Raw genomic sequence first — 17806 nt, forward strand, 5'->3', positions numbered from 1 at the left:
CTGGAATGTTAGGTCCCTGAATCAAGGCAAATTGGAAGCATCTCACAGGATGCTGGTTAAAAAAAAAAAATGCAGTCTCAGGCCCCATCCCAGAATCAGAAACTTGGGGTGGGGCTCAGGAATCTGTGATTCTGACTGCCCACTAAAACTCGAGAACAGCTGTCCCAGAAGATGCATGGTTTTGCCAGGACTGGCACTGGGTAATAATAAACCAGATTTCCTCCAAGGTGACGTTACCCAGCGGCCACACACTGAAGTTTAGCACATTGGCCGTCACTGTTGTGTGGATGAAAACACTTACACACTTAATTTTGAAGGGCTTAGGACTTAAAAATGTTAAAGAAGGTGAGTTCCCTTCCTCATGGCCCCTCACGTGTCCCAGAAACCCTGCTGACCCTCAGGAGGCATTTCTTCACCTGGTCTGACTTCCCTCCATCAAAAAGCACTCTCCACCCTTGGCATTGAAAACTGTCTTATTTAGGACCCCTAACCAAGTATGCATACAGTAAAATGTGCTCCAGAAATGAAGCTAGAGGACTGCATTTTGTTTTTACATTCATATATAACAAGTATGCTATGCACACTGACTTTTATTACCAGATTACCATCTATTTTCTAAGATTGTACCATTTTAAAGATTACTTTTAGGTTATTGATTTCAGCACCTTCAGAGTTTTGAAATGTTCTTAAATTCCCTTTGAGAGCAAAATTCTGAAAGATAGCAAAAAATATATTTTTTTAAAGGTTCAGTCCTGGAATTGATCGAAGCTCTGGCTTGTGGGTTTAGCAAGGTTCACCCCCCACCCCTGTGCCCCATTAATTTTTTTTTTTTTTTTGGCCCTTTTCCTTTACAGGAACTTAAAAATGAAGTCTGGGAATATTCTTCTTATGTGATGTGTTTTATTAATGATGAGCTCCTGGGTGATGCACTTGATCTACAGAAATGGGCCCACAAAGTGTGGGATATAGTTGATTTTAAGCCTCCTGCACTTTACGAAGCACTTACTATGGATTATTCTGAAAAATTCTTAAGAGACACCAAGGCAAGTTACACTAATTTTTTTAAAAAGGAAAATAGTGGAATCTTGGAGCATTTATATTAAGCACTAATTACTGATAAACCTAGCAAAGGGAATATAACAGAGTACAGGATTAGGTTAAGTTCTCAATGAACCTGTGATCTCTAGTTGCAAAGACCTGGTGGGGTTTGGCTTGGTGGTGTGTAAAGCCAGCCTAGCTCACAGCAGGTAGATGACACAGGCAGAAGAGCATCCCTGTTCAAACATTTCGACTCCCCACGAGAAGCTTATGTGTGTTAATTGGCATCTATTTAAAAATATTAAGACCTCCTCCCTCAGACAAAGACAAACCTATCCTTTACTCACTTTGCGCAGGCAACATTTTGATTAGTGTGCTGTAACACCTAAGTGGGAGCTACTGCACGGAGAGACTGGCAAGTGTGAGAAGAAGGGTGGCACCCAGGTGGCAGGAGGAGGGGCAGACAGGCTCTGGCCCTGGGGGCTTTCCAGTGGTAGGGGACAGTCATGAAGCCTGAGGTCCAGCAAGCAAGAGACAGACATCAGGGTGGAATGGGCAACCTCTGCGAGGGGGTAAATGTATGCCATTTTGCTCAGGAACCTTGTTGCGGCAACAGCTGCCACATGCTGAAAATCATGTCATGCCCATGGTGGCCTGTGCCTACATAAAGACCCAGAGCTAGGATCTGAGCCATGCAATGGCAAAGACCTTGTCTCGTTCACCCTTGTTCAACCACTGCCTTGAACAGAACCTGAAACATAGGAGGTGCTCAGTGAATATTTTGTTGAATAAACAGTACACTTACAAAATGCTCTAAACTGTAAGGTGTGGAGAGGAATTTAACATTAATAGCAGTTCATTTCCAAAGGGCCAGGAGTCTCAAAGTACATGGTGTACTCTGGGGATGGCAGAGGACAGCAAGGAGGCCAGAATGAGTGGGAAAGGAGGCTGGGGAAATGAGAGTACCAGTTGGGATTCTTGCTGCCAGCAGTACCAAGCTGTTCTGATTAACTTAAGGAGAAAAGGCATGTACTGAAGGGATGTTGGTAAATCCACAACTGACAGGAAAGTTGGAGAGCCAGCTTTGGAAAGCAGGCAGGAACCGAGGGAGACCTGGCAGCAGGAAAACATGCCCAGAGTCACGCCCCAGGAAGGTGCAGCCGGTGTGCTGCTGGGGGTGCTGCCGGGGGTGCCTGCTGGCCCTCAGGTCTCCCTGCCGCCTTCACTGGAGCATAACTTCTCTGCTCTCCTTGGGTCTGTGTCGCTCTCCAGAGGTCGAAGGCCCCAGGCAGAAGCACCTGACTAGTCAAGCCCAGGTTATGTGCCCACACCCTGGCTCTCACATGGTGGGGAGAAAGAGAATGTTCTGCAGAGGCTGGTGCAACCCTGGGAGGAGTTTCCCAAACAGGGAAGGTGCTTTCCTTTCCTATTTTTTTTTTTGTTTTATAATAACAACAACAACAAAAAAAAACCCCAAAACCAGGTCCACTAAAAAAAGGTTGAACTTACTGTCCACTCTTAACCAGGGAGTTAGATTTTACCTAGAGGAAAGCAGGCCAACAGAAGTTTTCATCAGAAGTATGACATAACCTCCTTTGGTGGTTTTTTTTTTTAATTTTAAAATTTATTTATTTTTCCCAATTATTTTTATTAGTTGGAGGCTAATTACTTTACAGTATTGTAGTGGCTTTTGCCATACATTGACATGAATCAGCCATGGATTTACATGTGTTCCCCATCCTGAACCCCACTTCCACCTCCCTCCCCATCCCATCCCTCTGGGTCATCCCAGTGCACCAGCCCCGAGCACTTGTCTCATGCATCCAACCTGGGCTGGCGACCTGTTTCATACTTGATAATATACCTGTTTCGATGCTGTTCTCTCAGATCATCCCACCCTCGCCTTCTCCCATAGAGTCCAAAAGTCTGTTCTATATCTTTGGTGTTTTAGAAAAAAGTTTAGGGCTGAGGCCAAACAGGGTGGAGTGGGGAAAGCTTGATGGCAGGGTGGCCATTTGGAAAGCTGCTGGAGTAGTGTGGGCCAGAAATAATGGCAGCCTGAATTAATTAGTGGGTGAGGAGACAGGACTCAGATTCTACCTTGGATTTTTTGCCCAGAGGCTAGATTTTTCATGCTGAGTTAAACCCAGGGAGACTTGTTTACTTCTGGTTTGGAATAATAGAGTAGATAATTAGGTTTGGCTGATAGGTGACATTACCTTGTGTTAAAAGTCACTTGCTCTGTTTTCATCAGGATTTCTAGAATTATCTACTCTTGACAACTACATAAAGATAATATATTGATGCCCAGGGAAGTTTAATAATGCCTGAATGGACTCACGCATTTTAGAAGTCAATCTTAACTTCCAATATGTCCTCTTTTCCCTTCTAAACCTGTGAAGCTTACCATATTATGCCTCTTAAAGTTATAATATTCATTTATAATTAAGAACTTGTAATACAGAAACAGAGAGGCACAAACATAATCATAATTATTAATAGTATGGATATAAATACTTCATTCCTGGATACCAGGTATTATAATACTATCTTAGTCTTCAATTAAAAAAGAGCTTAGAGTGACATAAAATAATGATAGTGATATATTTTAAAGTGATTTATGCTTCTTAAATTCTTAAGAAACAGGGCAGGGCAAATTATGTACTTGTTAAATCAGGCAGCATTTTTATGTAGGAGAAGGATGCCTAAGAGTTGCAATGTATTCTATTAGATGTGGTTTGCTACCAAAATGAATGCCACTGTGATGGAGAAGAGTTTTCATTTTGGGTGCCTCTTTATAGGGCTAGACAAGGGCTCACAAATGTTAGCTGCTTCTACCAGAAAGGATGTCAGTTGAAAATAAGAGCTTGGAGCATCTGGGAGTATAAGGTCATGAAAGAAAGAACTAAAAAGTACAGTATCCTCTCTTCCCTACCCCTGGCATAGTACCTATGCATACAGTGGCCTTAATTTTCCACTCAGAAAGACTGTGGCCTGGAGTCTGCTTAGCTAATCTGTGCAGTCTTTGAAAATCCAGAACACACAGTAACCAAATCTATGGGCTCATGTGGATCTTTTTCCAGAATTACTCAGGAAAGAAAAGGCTTCCCAGTCTGCCCTTTTTTCCCAAAGGGACTGATCAGTGTTCCTTTCCACACCCAGTTTGTGGTGTGGTTGCTATCTAGGCCATGTGTTCTCAGTCTTGTGTGATAGGTTAATGTTATTTACTACTGAAGGTTTTTAAAAGCATGTTATTTAGGTTATAAAGTTGCAGTATAATAAAAAGGAAGAAACAAACTTTTTAAAGTCATTCGTTTAATTTTGCTGTTACATCATCTATGTTAATGCTGTCAGTCATCTTAACACTGAAAACATTATTGTTATATTTTTGGTCACTTCTAAAACTTTCTTCCAAAACACTGACCTGCATTACCTTCTTCTCTAATTTTAATAGCATAATTTTGTGTTCTTGGACATTTCTATTGATCTTTATCCAATTGGAAGATTGATTTTTGAGGTAAGAGGATTTTGGTGGTTGTTTTTTAATAAGTTGGGGAGAGTGAGAATCTCTGTCAAAATGTTTAATCTTTGAAAACTTTTATCTTTATTTTTAGCTATATTCTGATACATGTCCCAAAACATGTAAAAATTTTCAGATCTTGTGCACAGGAAAAGCAGGGTTTTCCCAAAGTGGCATCAAGCTACATTACACAGGTTCCATTTTCCATCGAGTGGTACGGAATGGCTGGGTACAAGGAGGAGGTGAGTTTGAAACCTTAAATACAACTTAGTTGTAACATCAAATCCGAATATCCAAACTTCTGTTTATCTGCCTCTTTGAAATTCATATAGAATTAGAATATATTTAACATTAGATGTTATATAGATATATTTAAAGGATGGTCAAATGATGAATTAAGATATTCATACTCTTTTTAAAAATTCCACCATTATTAAAATAAATCTAAAGTGTGTTACTAGGAATATTGCAGATTAAAAAGTGATATACCTAAAAGTAGAGTATATACAAAATACAGTGCTTTTAAGATACATACTAAAGGTAGGAATTTGAAAACAGAATAAATGAAAAACAGCTTATTTCTCACCAAAGATGTTACCCTGTTATAACTGAAATAAGATCAAAAGCATTTTGGTCTCCATCTTTGCTTTCTTTCCAGGTCAATCCTTTGGCTTTACACAAAGGAGGTACCTTGATTAGCAACACAAAATTCAATTTTAGAGGCCTTTTAGGAGATATCCCATAGGGAGCAATCAGGCAGCAATTTAGAAATAATTGGTTTAGTGTGGAAGGAGATTTTCTTGAACTTGATGAAATATGCAAAGGCTTAAATTAATAATGTTTGATTATTTTTCTACAATCTGGAACATTCTCAGGCTGATGAGGAGAAAAATATAGATTTAATCTAAGTATCCTGCATGTAAATCAGCTCTTATATGTAAATCAGTTTCTCCAAAATGAGATATCACCACTACTATTTCTAATCCAGTTGTTTTTCTACTTAATTTTTATGGTGTGTGCTAAGTCACTTCAATCGTGTCTGCCTCCTTGTGACCCTATGGACTGTGTAGCCTGCCAGGCTCCTCTGTCCATGGGATTCTTCAGGCAGAAATACTGGAATGGGCTGCCATGCCCTGCATGGTTGGGGATGTTCCCAACCCAGGGATAGAACCCATGTCTCTTACATCTCCTGCATTGGCAGGCGGGTTCTTTACCACTAGCGCCACCTGGAAAGCCTGGTCATATGTCAGTGTGGCTCTGTGCAACCCTTTGGACTGTAGCCTACCAGGCTCCTCTGTCCATGGGATTTTTCAGGTGAGAATACTGGAGTGGGTTGCCATTTCCTCTTCTTAGGTGTCTTCCCAACCCAGGGATCAAACCCAAGTCTCCTGCATTACCCCTGAGCCACTGGGAAAGCCCACATCAGTACACATAAATGCATAACATTTTTATGGGCACTTTTGAGCATTGTCTTATACTAACAAAAAATGAAAGACAGTCTAAATGTTCACCAATGGGAAATTAATTAAATCAGCATAGCAGTATAATGAAAAATTGTGCTATGCTGTGCTTAGTTGCTCAGTCGTGTCCAACTCTGCAACCCCATGGACTGTAGCCTGCCCGGTGCCTCTGTCCATGGGGATTTTCAAGGCAAGAATACTGGAGTGGGTTGCTATACCCTCCCCCTGGGGATCTTCCCAACCCAGGGATCGAACCTATGTCTCCCGCATCTAAGCCACCAAGGAAGCCCCTAAAAATTTTATGTGGTTATGTATATTGACATATAAAATGTTTAGGATCTGCCTAGATTTTCATCATATTGCTATGCCAGTTGAAGTAATTTCCCACTGGTGAACATTTAGACTGTTTTTGATTTTTTGTTAGCATAAGATAATCCTCAAGAGGGCCCATATCCATGTCTCCTGATACTTAGTTCAGTGTTGTCACTGATCTTCCAGATGCGGTGTTCTGTTTTGGTTTTAGCTAGACCTCCACTCACCCCTGTTAGCCAGGACAGGATTTGGGGAAAGTGGACCATGATATTTATTTATTTGAAGTAACATTTCCAAAAAGTGCATAGGTCTCAGTTCATGTTTTCAGGTAACAAAGCAATGATGTTTAAAGAGTTTGGAAAAAAATTCTGGTTAATAAATTCAGATCCAAACTGACATGTATAAGTTGTACCATGTTGGATAAGGAACTTGTCATCTCTGAGTCAGTTTCCTAATCACAAAATGGGGTTAATTATAATATCACAGGATATGGTGAGGATTCAAGGACATGGCATATTGAAACCACTAAGCTCCATAAGCACCCTCCTCCTTCAGATGTCAGATTCTCAGAGGGCTTTGCGTAGAATTTTGGAGTACAGGAACTGATTGTGGTTTGGTGGTGTGCCTTAGGGTGCTTCCAGGCACTACTGCTTGCTCTCTGGGACCAAAAGGCCCTACAAAGTCTTCTTCCTCCCTCGACTCCCATCTCATCATCTGACCTCTCCCCCTTGCTAACTCTGCTTCACACACAGGGCTCCTCGCTGTTCCTTAAGTATATCAAGCATATGTATGCCCTGAGGTCTTTCATTGTTTCTTGTGCCAGAGATACGTACACCCAGCTATTTCTCTGCATATCCCCCCTGCATCACCCCTGGACCTGTTTCTGGTTTTTGCTAAGAGTTTATCTCAGGAGGGACTTACCTGACCACCCTATTCAAAAACTGCCACCTTCCTCTCCATATACCTCTCCTCACCCCTTTCTGGGCTGCTCTCCTGTCCCCTTAGCTAGCTTTATTTGTCTTTCTAGCACTTTTCACCACAGGACATACTATTAATACTTCTTTGTTAACTGACTATCTGTTTCTTTTCAATAGAATATAAGTTCCATGAGGGCAGAGATTTTTATCTATTTCATTCACTGTTACATCCTCAAGTTAGAGAACAGTGCCTAGCATACAGTATTAGTAGATGCTTTTTAAAAGTTTGTTCAAAGAATGAATGCACAGATAAACAGGAAACATACATTTTGTTTGTGTCTAAAGTTGAAGTTAATGAAGATACCAAGTTGTTAAGTCACTTTGGCAGGATCCTGTTTGTGGCTCCCACAAGGCCTACTGCCTTGAGAAGGATCTCCTGAGATTTACTTTCACATATTTGATCATCATCATGGTCATCAGAATGATGGTGAAAATGACAATGAGAAGATGCATTCCGTAAGTGTGTGATGCTGCACACTAATAATGGCCACTAATGAAGGAGCATGGTGCTCCGCCAGGCACCATACATGTGCTCTCCCTACATGGCTGCATTTCACACTCAGAACTACCTGGGAGGCACCTCCCATCATCACTGTCTACAGCAGATGAGGAAACAGTGTTGGGAAAGGTAACCAACATCAAGGTCAAAATCAAAATCATCTGACTTTGGAGTTTACTTTTAACCAATGTTCTGCATTGCTCAATCTGTTGTCACAAGTATAGAAGATATCCAGAGCTGAACCCAAACGGGTGGGTTATGGTCACAAAAAATATTAAATACTGACTGACATGGTGTCAATATAAAATATTCACCTGGGAGATCAGAAGCAAAGGGCGAGAATAGTGGCAAGTGTTGGAGAGAGAAAACAAGGGAGTGTCACTGGTGTTGACATAAGTCAGCAGACGGGAATTGCCTGGGCCGGTTCACCAAGCAAAGCAAACTCTGGGAAATTCTGGGAAAAGGAAGGAATTGGTGCGAGAGGACATTCAGCTTCTCCAAACCCGGATCTAGCCTGCGGCTACTGCAGCAGGCTTCTGAGAACAGCCTTGGGCTGTGTGGTGAATGGGGTGGAGGTGGCAGGAAGGAAGTCTGTATCTGGCAGAATAGGTTAAAGACTTAAGGTTTATCAGTTAACTTTTGAACCAGCTTTATGAGTAGTATAATTTAAACGCTATATGCCCCTTTCCTGCATAAATTCTCTTCACATGCTTGCTGTTGCATCAGATTTCTTTAAATAACACAGACACTTTTATTATAAAGTGCTCATACTGAGTTTAAATGGGCCAGTTCTTCAACATTTATTTATTGCACATTATTCAAGGAGGGCTGTCTAAAGAACTGAAAGAAAAAAGGGGGTGATGGGGAGAACACAGACCTCAGAGACCTCTAGTTTCACTAGAGTTAGCTTTGGTTCTGCTGTAGCTGTGCAGAGAGGAGTTTTACAGTAGGATCATTGCCTAAGCCAAAATATGCATATAATGCATATAATGTGAAATAGGTTCTATAAATACCATTAAAAAAAACTCTTTATATTGCAAAGGAACTTCAGTTCTGAAATACCAGATAAATGAGTTATCACTCTAGAGTTCCAAAGAATAAAAATTTGAACATTAATTCTCTCTAGAGCATCTACTTTCAGTTCAGTTCAGTTCAGTTGCTTGGTCATGTCTGACTCTTTGTGACCCCATGAACCGCAGCATGCCAGGCCTCCCTGTCCATCACCAACTCCCGGAGTCCACCCAAAGTCATGTCCATTGACTCAGTGATGCCATCCAACCATCTCATCTTCTGTCGTCCCCTTCTCCTCCTGCCCTCAATCTTTCCTAGCATCAGGATCTTTTCCAATGAGTCAGCTCTTCGCATCAGCTGGTCAAAGTATTGGAGTTTCAGCTTCAACATCAGTCCTTCCAATGAACACCCAGGACTGATCTCCTTTACGACAGACTAGCTGGATCTCCTTGCCGTCCAAGGGACTCTCAAGAGTCTTCTCCAACACCACAGTACAAAAGCATCAATTCTTCGGTGCTCAGCTTTCTTTACATTCCAACTCTCACATCCATACATGACCACTGGAAAAACCATAGACTTGACCAGACGGACCTTTGTTGGCAAAGTAATGTCTCTGCTTTTTAATATGCTGTCTAGTTTGGTCATAACTTTCCTTCCAAGGAGTAAGCATCTTTTAATTTCATGGCTGCAATCATCATCTCCAGTGATTTTGAAGCCCAGAAAAATAAAGTCAGCCAGTGTTTCCACTGTTTCCCCATCTATTTGCCATGATCATGGGACTGGATGCCATGATCTTAGTTTACTGAATGTGGAGCTTTAAGCCAACTTTTTCACTCTCCTCTTTCACTTTCATCAAGAGGTTCTTTAGTTCTTCTTCACTTTCTGTCATAAGGGTGGTGTCATCTGCACATCTGAGATTATTGATATTTCCCCTGGCAATCTTGATACCAGCTTGTGCTTCCTCCAGCCCAGCATTTCTCATGGTGTACTCTGCATATAAGTTAAATAAGCAGGGTGACAATATACAGCCTTGACATACTCCTTTTCCTATTTGGAACCAGTCTGTTGTTCCATGTCCAGTTCTAACTGTTGCTTCCTGACCTGCATATAGGTTTCTCAAGAGGCAGGTCAGGTGGTCTGATATTCCCATCTCTTTTAGAATTTTCCACAGTTTATTGTGATCCACACAGTCAGAGGCTTTGGCAGAGTCAATAAAGCAGAAATAGATGTGTTTCTGGAACTCTCTTGCTTTTTTGATGATCCAGCGGATGCTGGCAATTTGATCTCCGGTTTCTCTGCCTTTTCTAAAACCAGCTTGAACATCTGGAAGTTCACGAGTTACGTATTACTGAAGCCTCACTTGCAGAATTTTGAGCATTACTTTACTAGCGTGTGAGATGAGTGCAATTGTGCAGTAATCTGAGCACTCTTTTGGATTGCCTTTCTTTGGAACTAGAATGAAAACTGACCTTTTCCAGTCCTGTGGCCACTGCTGAGTTTTCCAAATTTGGTGGCATATTGAGTGCAGCACTTTCACAGCATCGTCTTTCAGGATTTGAAATAGCTCAGCTGGAATTCCATCACATCCACTAGCTTTGTTCGTAGTGATGCTTCCTAATGCTCACTTGACTTCACATTCCAGGGTGTCTGGCTCTAGGTGAGTGATCACACCATCGTGATTATCTGGGTCATGAAGATCTTTTTTGTACAGCTCTTCTGTGTATTCTTGCCACCTCTTCTTAATATGTTCTGCTTCCGTTAGGTCCATACCATTTCTGTCCTTTATTGAGTCCATCTTTGCATGAAAAATTCCCTTGCTGTCTCTAATTTTCTTGAAGAGATCTCTAGTCTTTCCCATTCTACTGTTTTCCTCTATTTCTTTGCATTGATCACTGAGGAAGGCTTTCTTATCTCTCCTTGCTATTCTCTGGAACTCTACATTCAAATGGGTATATCTTTCCTTTTCTCCTTTGCTTTTTGCTTCCCTTCTTTTCACAGCTATTTGTAAGGCCTCCTCAGAGAGCCATTTTGCTTTTTTACATTTCTTTTTCTTGGGGATGGTCTTGATTCCTGTCTCCTGTATAGTGTCACGAACCTCCATCCATAGTTCATCAGGCACTCTTGTCTATCAGATCTAGTCCCTTAAATCTATTTCTCACTTCCACTGTATAGTCATAAGGGATTTAATTTAGGTCATACCTGAATGGTCTAGTGGTTTTCTCTACTTTCTTCAATTTCAGTCTGAATTTGGCAATAAGGAGTTCATGATCCAAGCCACAGTCAGATCCCAGTCTTCTTCTTGCTGACTGTATAGAGCTCCTCCATCTTTGGCTGCAAAGAATATAATCAATCTGATTTCGGTGTTGACCATCTGGTGATGTCCATGTGTAGAGTCTTCTCTTGTGTTGTTGGAAGAGGGTGTTTGCTATGACCAGTGCGTTCTCTTGGCAGAACTCTACTAGCCTTCGCCCTGCTTCATTCTGTACTCCAAGGCCAAATTTGCCTGTTACTCCAGGTGTTTCTTGACTTCCTACTTTTGCATTCCAGTCCCCTATGATGAAAAGGACATCTTTTTTGGGTGTTAGTTCTAGAAGGTCTTGTAGGTCTTCATAGAACTGTTCAACTTCAGCTTATTCAGCGTTACGGGTCGGGGCATAGACTTGGATTACCGTGATATTGAATGGTTTGCCTTGAAAATGAACAGAGATCATTCTGTCGTTTTTGAGATTGCATCCAAGTACTGCATTTCGAACTCTTTTGTTGACTATGATTTCTACTCCATTTCTTCTAAGGGATTCCTGGCCACAGTAGTAGATATAATGGTCATTCTTATGTTAAAAAGACCTCACTGCTCCTGTTTCATCCTCAGCTTAATCTTTCTGTTTTTTCCTGAAAAGTAAGATCGACCATGGAATAACTTGGAAGTAAGTCGAACCTATATGAACACAATTATCATTTAATACTTCATCATTTCAAAGGTTTTACATTAAATTTAGCCTACTTGGGAGTTATGAGGGGGAAAAAATGGGATCATGAATGTTAAAGAACTTACAAAATACAAGTGAAATAATTATAGAAATATTATCATGGTATAGATACTGAACAATTAGGTCACTTACTCTTATTATTGTTATAAGTGGAATCATAATTTAAAGCATTTTCCCCCTGCCGTTATCTCTTTTTTAGTTTCAGAATTTTAATTTTATTTACTGCTATTTCTCAGATATAGTTGCTGGAAAAGGAGATGATGGAGAGTCAATTTATGGACCAACATTTGAAGGTATGTGTCTTTAAATTTTATCAGTCATATTTTAATTGATTATTAAAATTCAATAGGACTGGACAATTTTACGATCCCAAATAAGATAGCATTTGGAGTAATACACTACAAGGACACATGCCTAGAAGTGGGGAGTTTAAAATGGGATGGGTGGGAAGGCACCCCAATTCAGTTCAGAACAACTTTGTACATACAGTCTTTTACTTGCCTCATTGTATTATTTATTCAGAATAAGTTTCTAGAATTAGGATTGTAAGGGTAGAAGGGAATTTATATTTTTAAGGCTTGTACTTTGCTATGCTCATACTTAGAACTGGTACCTGATAATCATCCTACTAAGACTGCCATTGGGAATCCTAGGAAGATGGTAGTGGTAGTGGCATAGTTTTTTTAACTTTTTGAAATCCCAACCTAAGAATAGACAAAAAACTAGATGGGAAAACTAAAGTCCCATGGATAACATAACAAAACTACGTGCAAGGTATCTACACGAATTTCAAATATAAACAGGTGAGGTCAAACTACCAACAGTCACACAATCCACATGGTATCAGCATGGATGTGAGCAAAAGCAGGACATTTCTGTCAGAGCTGAGGATATAAAACCCCACAATAGGCAAGAGCAGGGTAGTGTATGGGACCCCTCATTAGGCTTGAGGCCAGAGCAGTCAAACCTCTGTGAACTCTCAAAACTGATCTGAAAGCCCTCTGTTCTAGGACAGGCCCACACTGAGGAAGAAGTTAGGGGAATGGAGTCAAAATTATGCAGGTATTGGGATAACAGGGATGAAGAGGGAAAGGGAACAGAGCCAGGAATCCCAGAAACCAAGCTGCCACATAGATGAACAGCACATGCAAACAGCACTAGAGGGAGTTTGTGAAGTTGGGAAACTGCCTGCCTTCTAAAGCCATACCTCCTTCTAAACACTGAGGGAGACTAATTTTACATAAAAATAAAGTTGCATTAGGAAGCAGCAGAAATTTTCTTGAAGAAAAAAAAAAGGTGCATAGTCATATAACTACAGATAATGAAAGTACCATAGAAAGAAAGCTCACAGGTCAAACTGATTTCAAAATGAGCTACAAGACATAAAGAAAATGATATGACAGGAAAGAACTTGTAAATCAGAATTAGAAAACCTCAGATATGAGGCTGTTTACAGAACTGAATAAAAGAGCTAACAGTAAAAGAAAATTCCAGAAATGAACAAATTATAAGGAACACAAGACCAAATAAAAACAACTGATATGTGTATTAAAAGAAGCAAAAGGCAGAAAGAGAAAAACATTTTTTTAAACCAAAATGAGATGAATAAAGATGAAAAGGATTTACAAGAAAGTGATATAGAAAGAAGATCCAGCATACAGATGATAACTATCCTTAAGGAATTAAACCAATAGAATGGAATGGAACAGATGCTAAGAATTATAATTTTAAAAAGCTTTCCTGAAATAAAAAAGGATCTGATATTCTGTATTTTGTTTGAGTGGTGGTTACACCACTATACCCAACTGTCAAAATGCATCAAACCAAACATCTCAAATATATATATTTTACTGCATGTTCATACCTCAAGTAAAAAATATCTTTTTAAAAACTTGAAACTACTTACTGAAAGAACAGACAGCTACCTGACAATACTGAACCAGAACAACCAACACCAGACATATTTTACTAATATTATTAGACATTAAAGAAAAAAAAAAAAAGAATCTTTGGGCAGTTAAACAAAAACAGTAAGTAATTTATAAGGGAAAGAAAAGTACATTATCATCATATTCTTACACCAGAAGAAAACAGAATAATATATTTATGATGCTCATTAAAATGAAATGTGACCTGGGGACTTTATATCCAGTCAAACTGAATGTGAATTTTAAAGGGCACACAGGGTTATCAATGTGTAAAACTTCAAGGAATAGTGTTGTCATGAGTCGTTCTGAGGAATCAATGATTGCAGAATGAGTTTCATTCAGCCAGATTACAAGAGGGATCCTGACAGAAGAATTGGTGGTGAACATTAATCATATAATTACTTATAAAACTAAAATTTAATGATGGATAAAAGGGTGAGAGTATGATATATAATGACTATATGCTTAGTCTAACAATTTTTTAAAAATGAAAGAAATAGGGAGAATATACACAAAATTTTAAACTACTTTCAGTTAAATTTTACTGGTGATAGTTGTATTATACTGAGATTGTTTTATATACAATGTAGGAAAAAACAAGTAATTATGAGATATTCTAATTTTATAATTTCCTGTCCTTAAGAATTAGAATCTTCATTGTGGAAGAAAGGAAATACAGATGAAATATGATAGAGGTTAATAAGTAAAATATTCCATAGTCCTGAATTTGAATTGGAAATATCCTGTTAAACTCAAGAAGTATCATATCTATATTTTAGTTCTGGCCATGAAATTTATCTACAGTGACCGGCCCAGTAGTGATACATTCTCCTAGAATTTAGATTGTTGTTTTGAAATGTCATTTCTTGCTTAAAGAAACTAGGGTCTCTGGAAAACATGGCAGATTCCAGTTTTGAGACAGGAAATTTCAAAATGAGCGTGGAAGCTCATGTTCAGTCATGCTATCATGACCTAGCCAAGAGCACTATTAAAAGTTTACTGGGGTCATGGCAAAGGGCTCAGGAGTCAATTTGAAGAGTCTCTCACTGGTCAAAGATGGAGTAATTTGAGTGCTAATTGCAGCTAACTGAAACCCAACAAAGATTTTAAATCCCTGAGTTCATAATGATATTGTAAAATAAATCCTACTTGTTTACCTTCAGGGAAATGATAGGAAACGAATTCATTATCTTGAAAACTGATGAATATAGGTAAAAATCAAGCATTTCTCTTGCCTCTCCTATAGGAACTATATTAAATCATATATAAGGGGAAACATCTTGCTATAAAAAGTATTCCAATTAACAGTGAAAAGGAAATTAGAATGTCACTACTTTGCTGCCCCCAGTGAAATAATGGATGTGGGCATTTGCTGCACTAGTATCTGCTCCCTTCACAAGAACAGGGACAGTCAGACAGTGTGGGCCTTCTGCTGAGAGAACGCACTACCAAAGGGATAAAACATGAGCCTGATGAAGCTTTTGGGCCCAGCATCCAATTTGTGAGAAATGCAACCAGTTCTGCTAGTAACATATTCTTAAAAGATCTCTGTGCTTTATCAAACCACACAGTAAAAACCACAGGGCTGACTGATGGCAAAACTGAGGTTAAAAAAAGAAACTCCTCAGTGACACATTAACAAATAAGTTCGCAATATAATAAAAACAGTAACCTAGTTTTGTATGTTTTATGTGGTCAAGAAACACATCAGTGTGATAATAAATACGGCACCTTACCCTGCAAAGCCCCTGATGTCTGTGGAGGCGGTGTGGGAAGAGCTGCAGCTTGTGAATGATCTGAGGTGGCGGAAGGAGCGGTCTCTGCAGCTGGAGGGAGGCTGTCACTCCAGGTGTGGGTGGACGCGGCTCACACGCGGTGACCACGGGGGTTGGTCACGTCTGAGGTGTCTGTGCTCCTGGGCAGCTGGCTCAGCCCAGTGAAGGCCGTCTTCCTACATTACCTGGTGATTCTCCTGCAGGGAACGGCACATTAAAGCAGGGGTGAGCTTCATCATGCTGAAGTCACTCCCTCCCTCACACGTCAGTCGAAGTGAAGCAATGTGCATCTTCAGCACAAGCATTAACACAGACCTGACAGGACGGGGAACAAGAGAAACCTGTTGAACTCTACCGTGTATGTGCAATCGGCAGACTCCAGCCTGGCAGAAATCCTAAAGGGGAACGAGCTCAGGTTCAGTAACAGATACAGTGCGAGGAAAAGAAAGGGACAGAGAGAAAACCTGTGGATTGAGAGGGATTTAAAAGGCATAACAAGTCCGGTAAAATGAGAGGGAGTGAACTATAGTGCCTAGGGAGGCACACTTGGATGGCAAAACTCTACTTGAGTTAACATAATACATTAAATACCTGCTTTTGGAGGGGGAGAGGGACTTGACAAGAGACTCTGGGAAAGGCTGGCAAAGTTCTTTTTCTTGGCCTGAATGGTATTTAAAAGGGTATTTGCCTTATAATAACCTTAACAATAATGCTAACTATACATTAGTTTTACAAGGCTTTTTGTGTCTATATTTTAATATAAAGGTTTTTTTTAAAAAAATCATATTGAATCAATGGCCAAAGAGAACAGGAAAAGTAAGAGCTAGTTTTCCTTTTAAATTCATGCGGAGACAGCTTTATCAAATGAAATCATGCCAGTGACACCACTCATTTATTTGTTCATATAACTTTAAATTCCTAGCCAACATGGTGCTAGGACCTCAGGAAACACAGATGTATGGCCGAGTTTCCACCCTTAAGGATTTCAGTGTTTTTGCCCAGACAGATGTTTAAACAGATAAAAGTACTGGAGCGGTGCCCAGTGCCTTTATAGAGTAAGAAGCCAGGGCGCCAGGAAAGAACAACTGCCTGGGAGATTAGGGTGCTGACCAGAGAGGCTCTGAGCTAGGTCTTAAAATAAGACATTGCAGACGAGGAAAGGGCATTTGGGCAGCTTTCCTGAAATCCTTAATCTCCGATCAGGGTCCACCAAACTTCTCCACCCCACAGTCATTATCAGATCACCCAAACTCTTTCTGCTTGGAAGTGCAGTCCCAGGCAGAGCCTGGGTCTTCTGTCCAGGAGATCGATCTCTTGGCTCATCTCCTCACGTGTCCCTCTGGACATCCCCATGCCTCCGTCCATTCCCCTTTCGCTCCCGTTAGATACCCTGGGGATTTCCTCTCCAGCTGGAGGCCTGGCTCCTCTGGTGCCCAGGGAGCCTGGTGGGCTTAGGGAGGCTTTCATTCCTGGTTGTCTGGCAGTGCAGAATCAGGAATTCAGTACACTGTCAAGTGAAAAGGGATGCTCCCAGGGGAAAGATAAATGGCTGAAAGAGAGAATGTGGGGCCAGTATTCAAAACAGCTACGGCCTGGGTTCGCGCCTCATGTAGACCCGCCCTCCCCCGGCCCCATGGAACGTTAGTTATTACATCGACAGTCAGCCTTCTTCCACGTTCTCTCACTGGACCGTATTTCCATGAGATGCACAGGTAAAACGGAGGGCTTCTTAAAAAGTCATAACCACAAAAATCACTTTTTATTAAGCTTAACACAGTGAATTTATTTTTTTTCATAAATTGGTTAGTCTGTAGCTTGAGGAAAGGCTGTTCCGCTTTACTCTGAGTAAGTTTTCGTTACTTCTGGCGGTGCTGGGTCTTCTTCGCTGCTGCTGGGTCTTGCTCTAGCTGCGGCATTTCGGCGTCTCCTATGGTGGCTTCTCTGGCCGCACGGCGCGGGCTCCGGGGGCCTGCGGGCTTCGGGAGGCTGCGGGGCTTCGGCTCAGGAGCCGGGGGCCCCGGGCTCTAGAGCACAGGCTCTAGTTGCGGCCTGTGGGCTTAGCTGACCCACAGCCTGTGGGATCTTCTCGGACCAGGGACTGAAGCCGCGTCTCCTGCACTGGCAGGTGGATTCTTAACCACTGAGCCACCAGGGAAGCCTTGTTTTGCTTTATTTTGAATCACAGCTTTTCTTGTCTTCCCAGACCCTGTGGTGAATGTTAGAAGCTAAACATCAACTCTTCCCCTGCTTTGTATTCCTTGTATAACATCCCTAATCCTGCCCACTCTCAAAGGACTGG

The 17806-nt window shown here is 40.9% G+C and overlaps 1 protein-coding gene and 1 long non-coding RNA gene across 9 annotated transcripts in view; one reads left to right on the forward strand and one right to left on the reverse strand.

The window, feature by feature from the left end:
- Positions 1–17806, forward strand: part of PPIL6 (peptidylprolyl isomerase like 6) — a 35852-nt gene that overhangs the window by 6589 nt on the left and 11457 nt on the right. For 5 of the 8 annotated variants that reach the window (XR_011481904.1, XM_070449984.1, XM_070449988.1 and 2 more), the window contains exons 3-6: positions 855–1043; positions 4493–4555; positions 4653–4800; positions 12041–12097. Coding sequence is in view for 7 of the 8 variants with exons in the window: in XM_070449984.1 (XP_070306085.1) it covers positions 855–1043; positions 4493–4555; positions 4653–4800; positions 12041–12097 (457 nt within the window). In the remaining variant the exon portion in view is untranslated. Of the gene's footprint in view, positions 1–854; positions 1044–4492; positions 4556–4652; positions 4801–12040; positions 12098–12814; positions 13841–15432; positions 15971–17806 lie in introns of those variants that run through there. The other 3 variants (XM_070449990.1, XM_070449989.1, XM_070449985.1) reach the window with 3 other exon arrangements.
- The window catches only part of LOC139029695 (uncharacterized), a 29535-nt gene continuing 20319 nt past the window's right edge, over positions 8591–17806 (reverse strand). Inside the window, exons 2-3 of the long non-coding RNA XR_011481905.1 lie at positions 15469–15704; positions 8591–11706 (exon numbers count right to left, since the gene is read on the reverse strand). This is a non-coding gene — a long non-coding RNA (uncharacterized lncRNA). The remainder of the gene's footprint in view (positions 11707–15468; positions 15705–17806) is intronic.

The sequence above is a fragment of the Odocoileus virginianus genome, chromosome 19 (genome assembly GCF_023699985.2).
Source record: "Odocoileus virginianus isolate 20LAN1187 ecotype Illinois chromosome 19, Ovbor_1.2, whole genome shotgun sequence".
Taxonomy (NCBI): domain Eukaryota; kingdom Metazoa; phylum Chordata; class Mammalia; order Artiodactyla; family Cervidae; genus Odocoileus; species Odocoileus virginianus.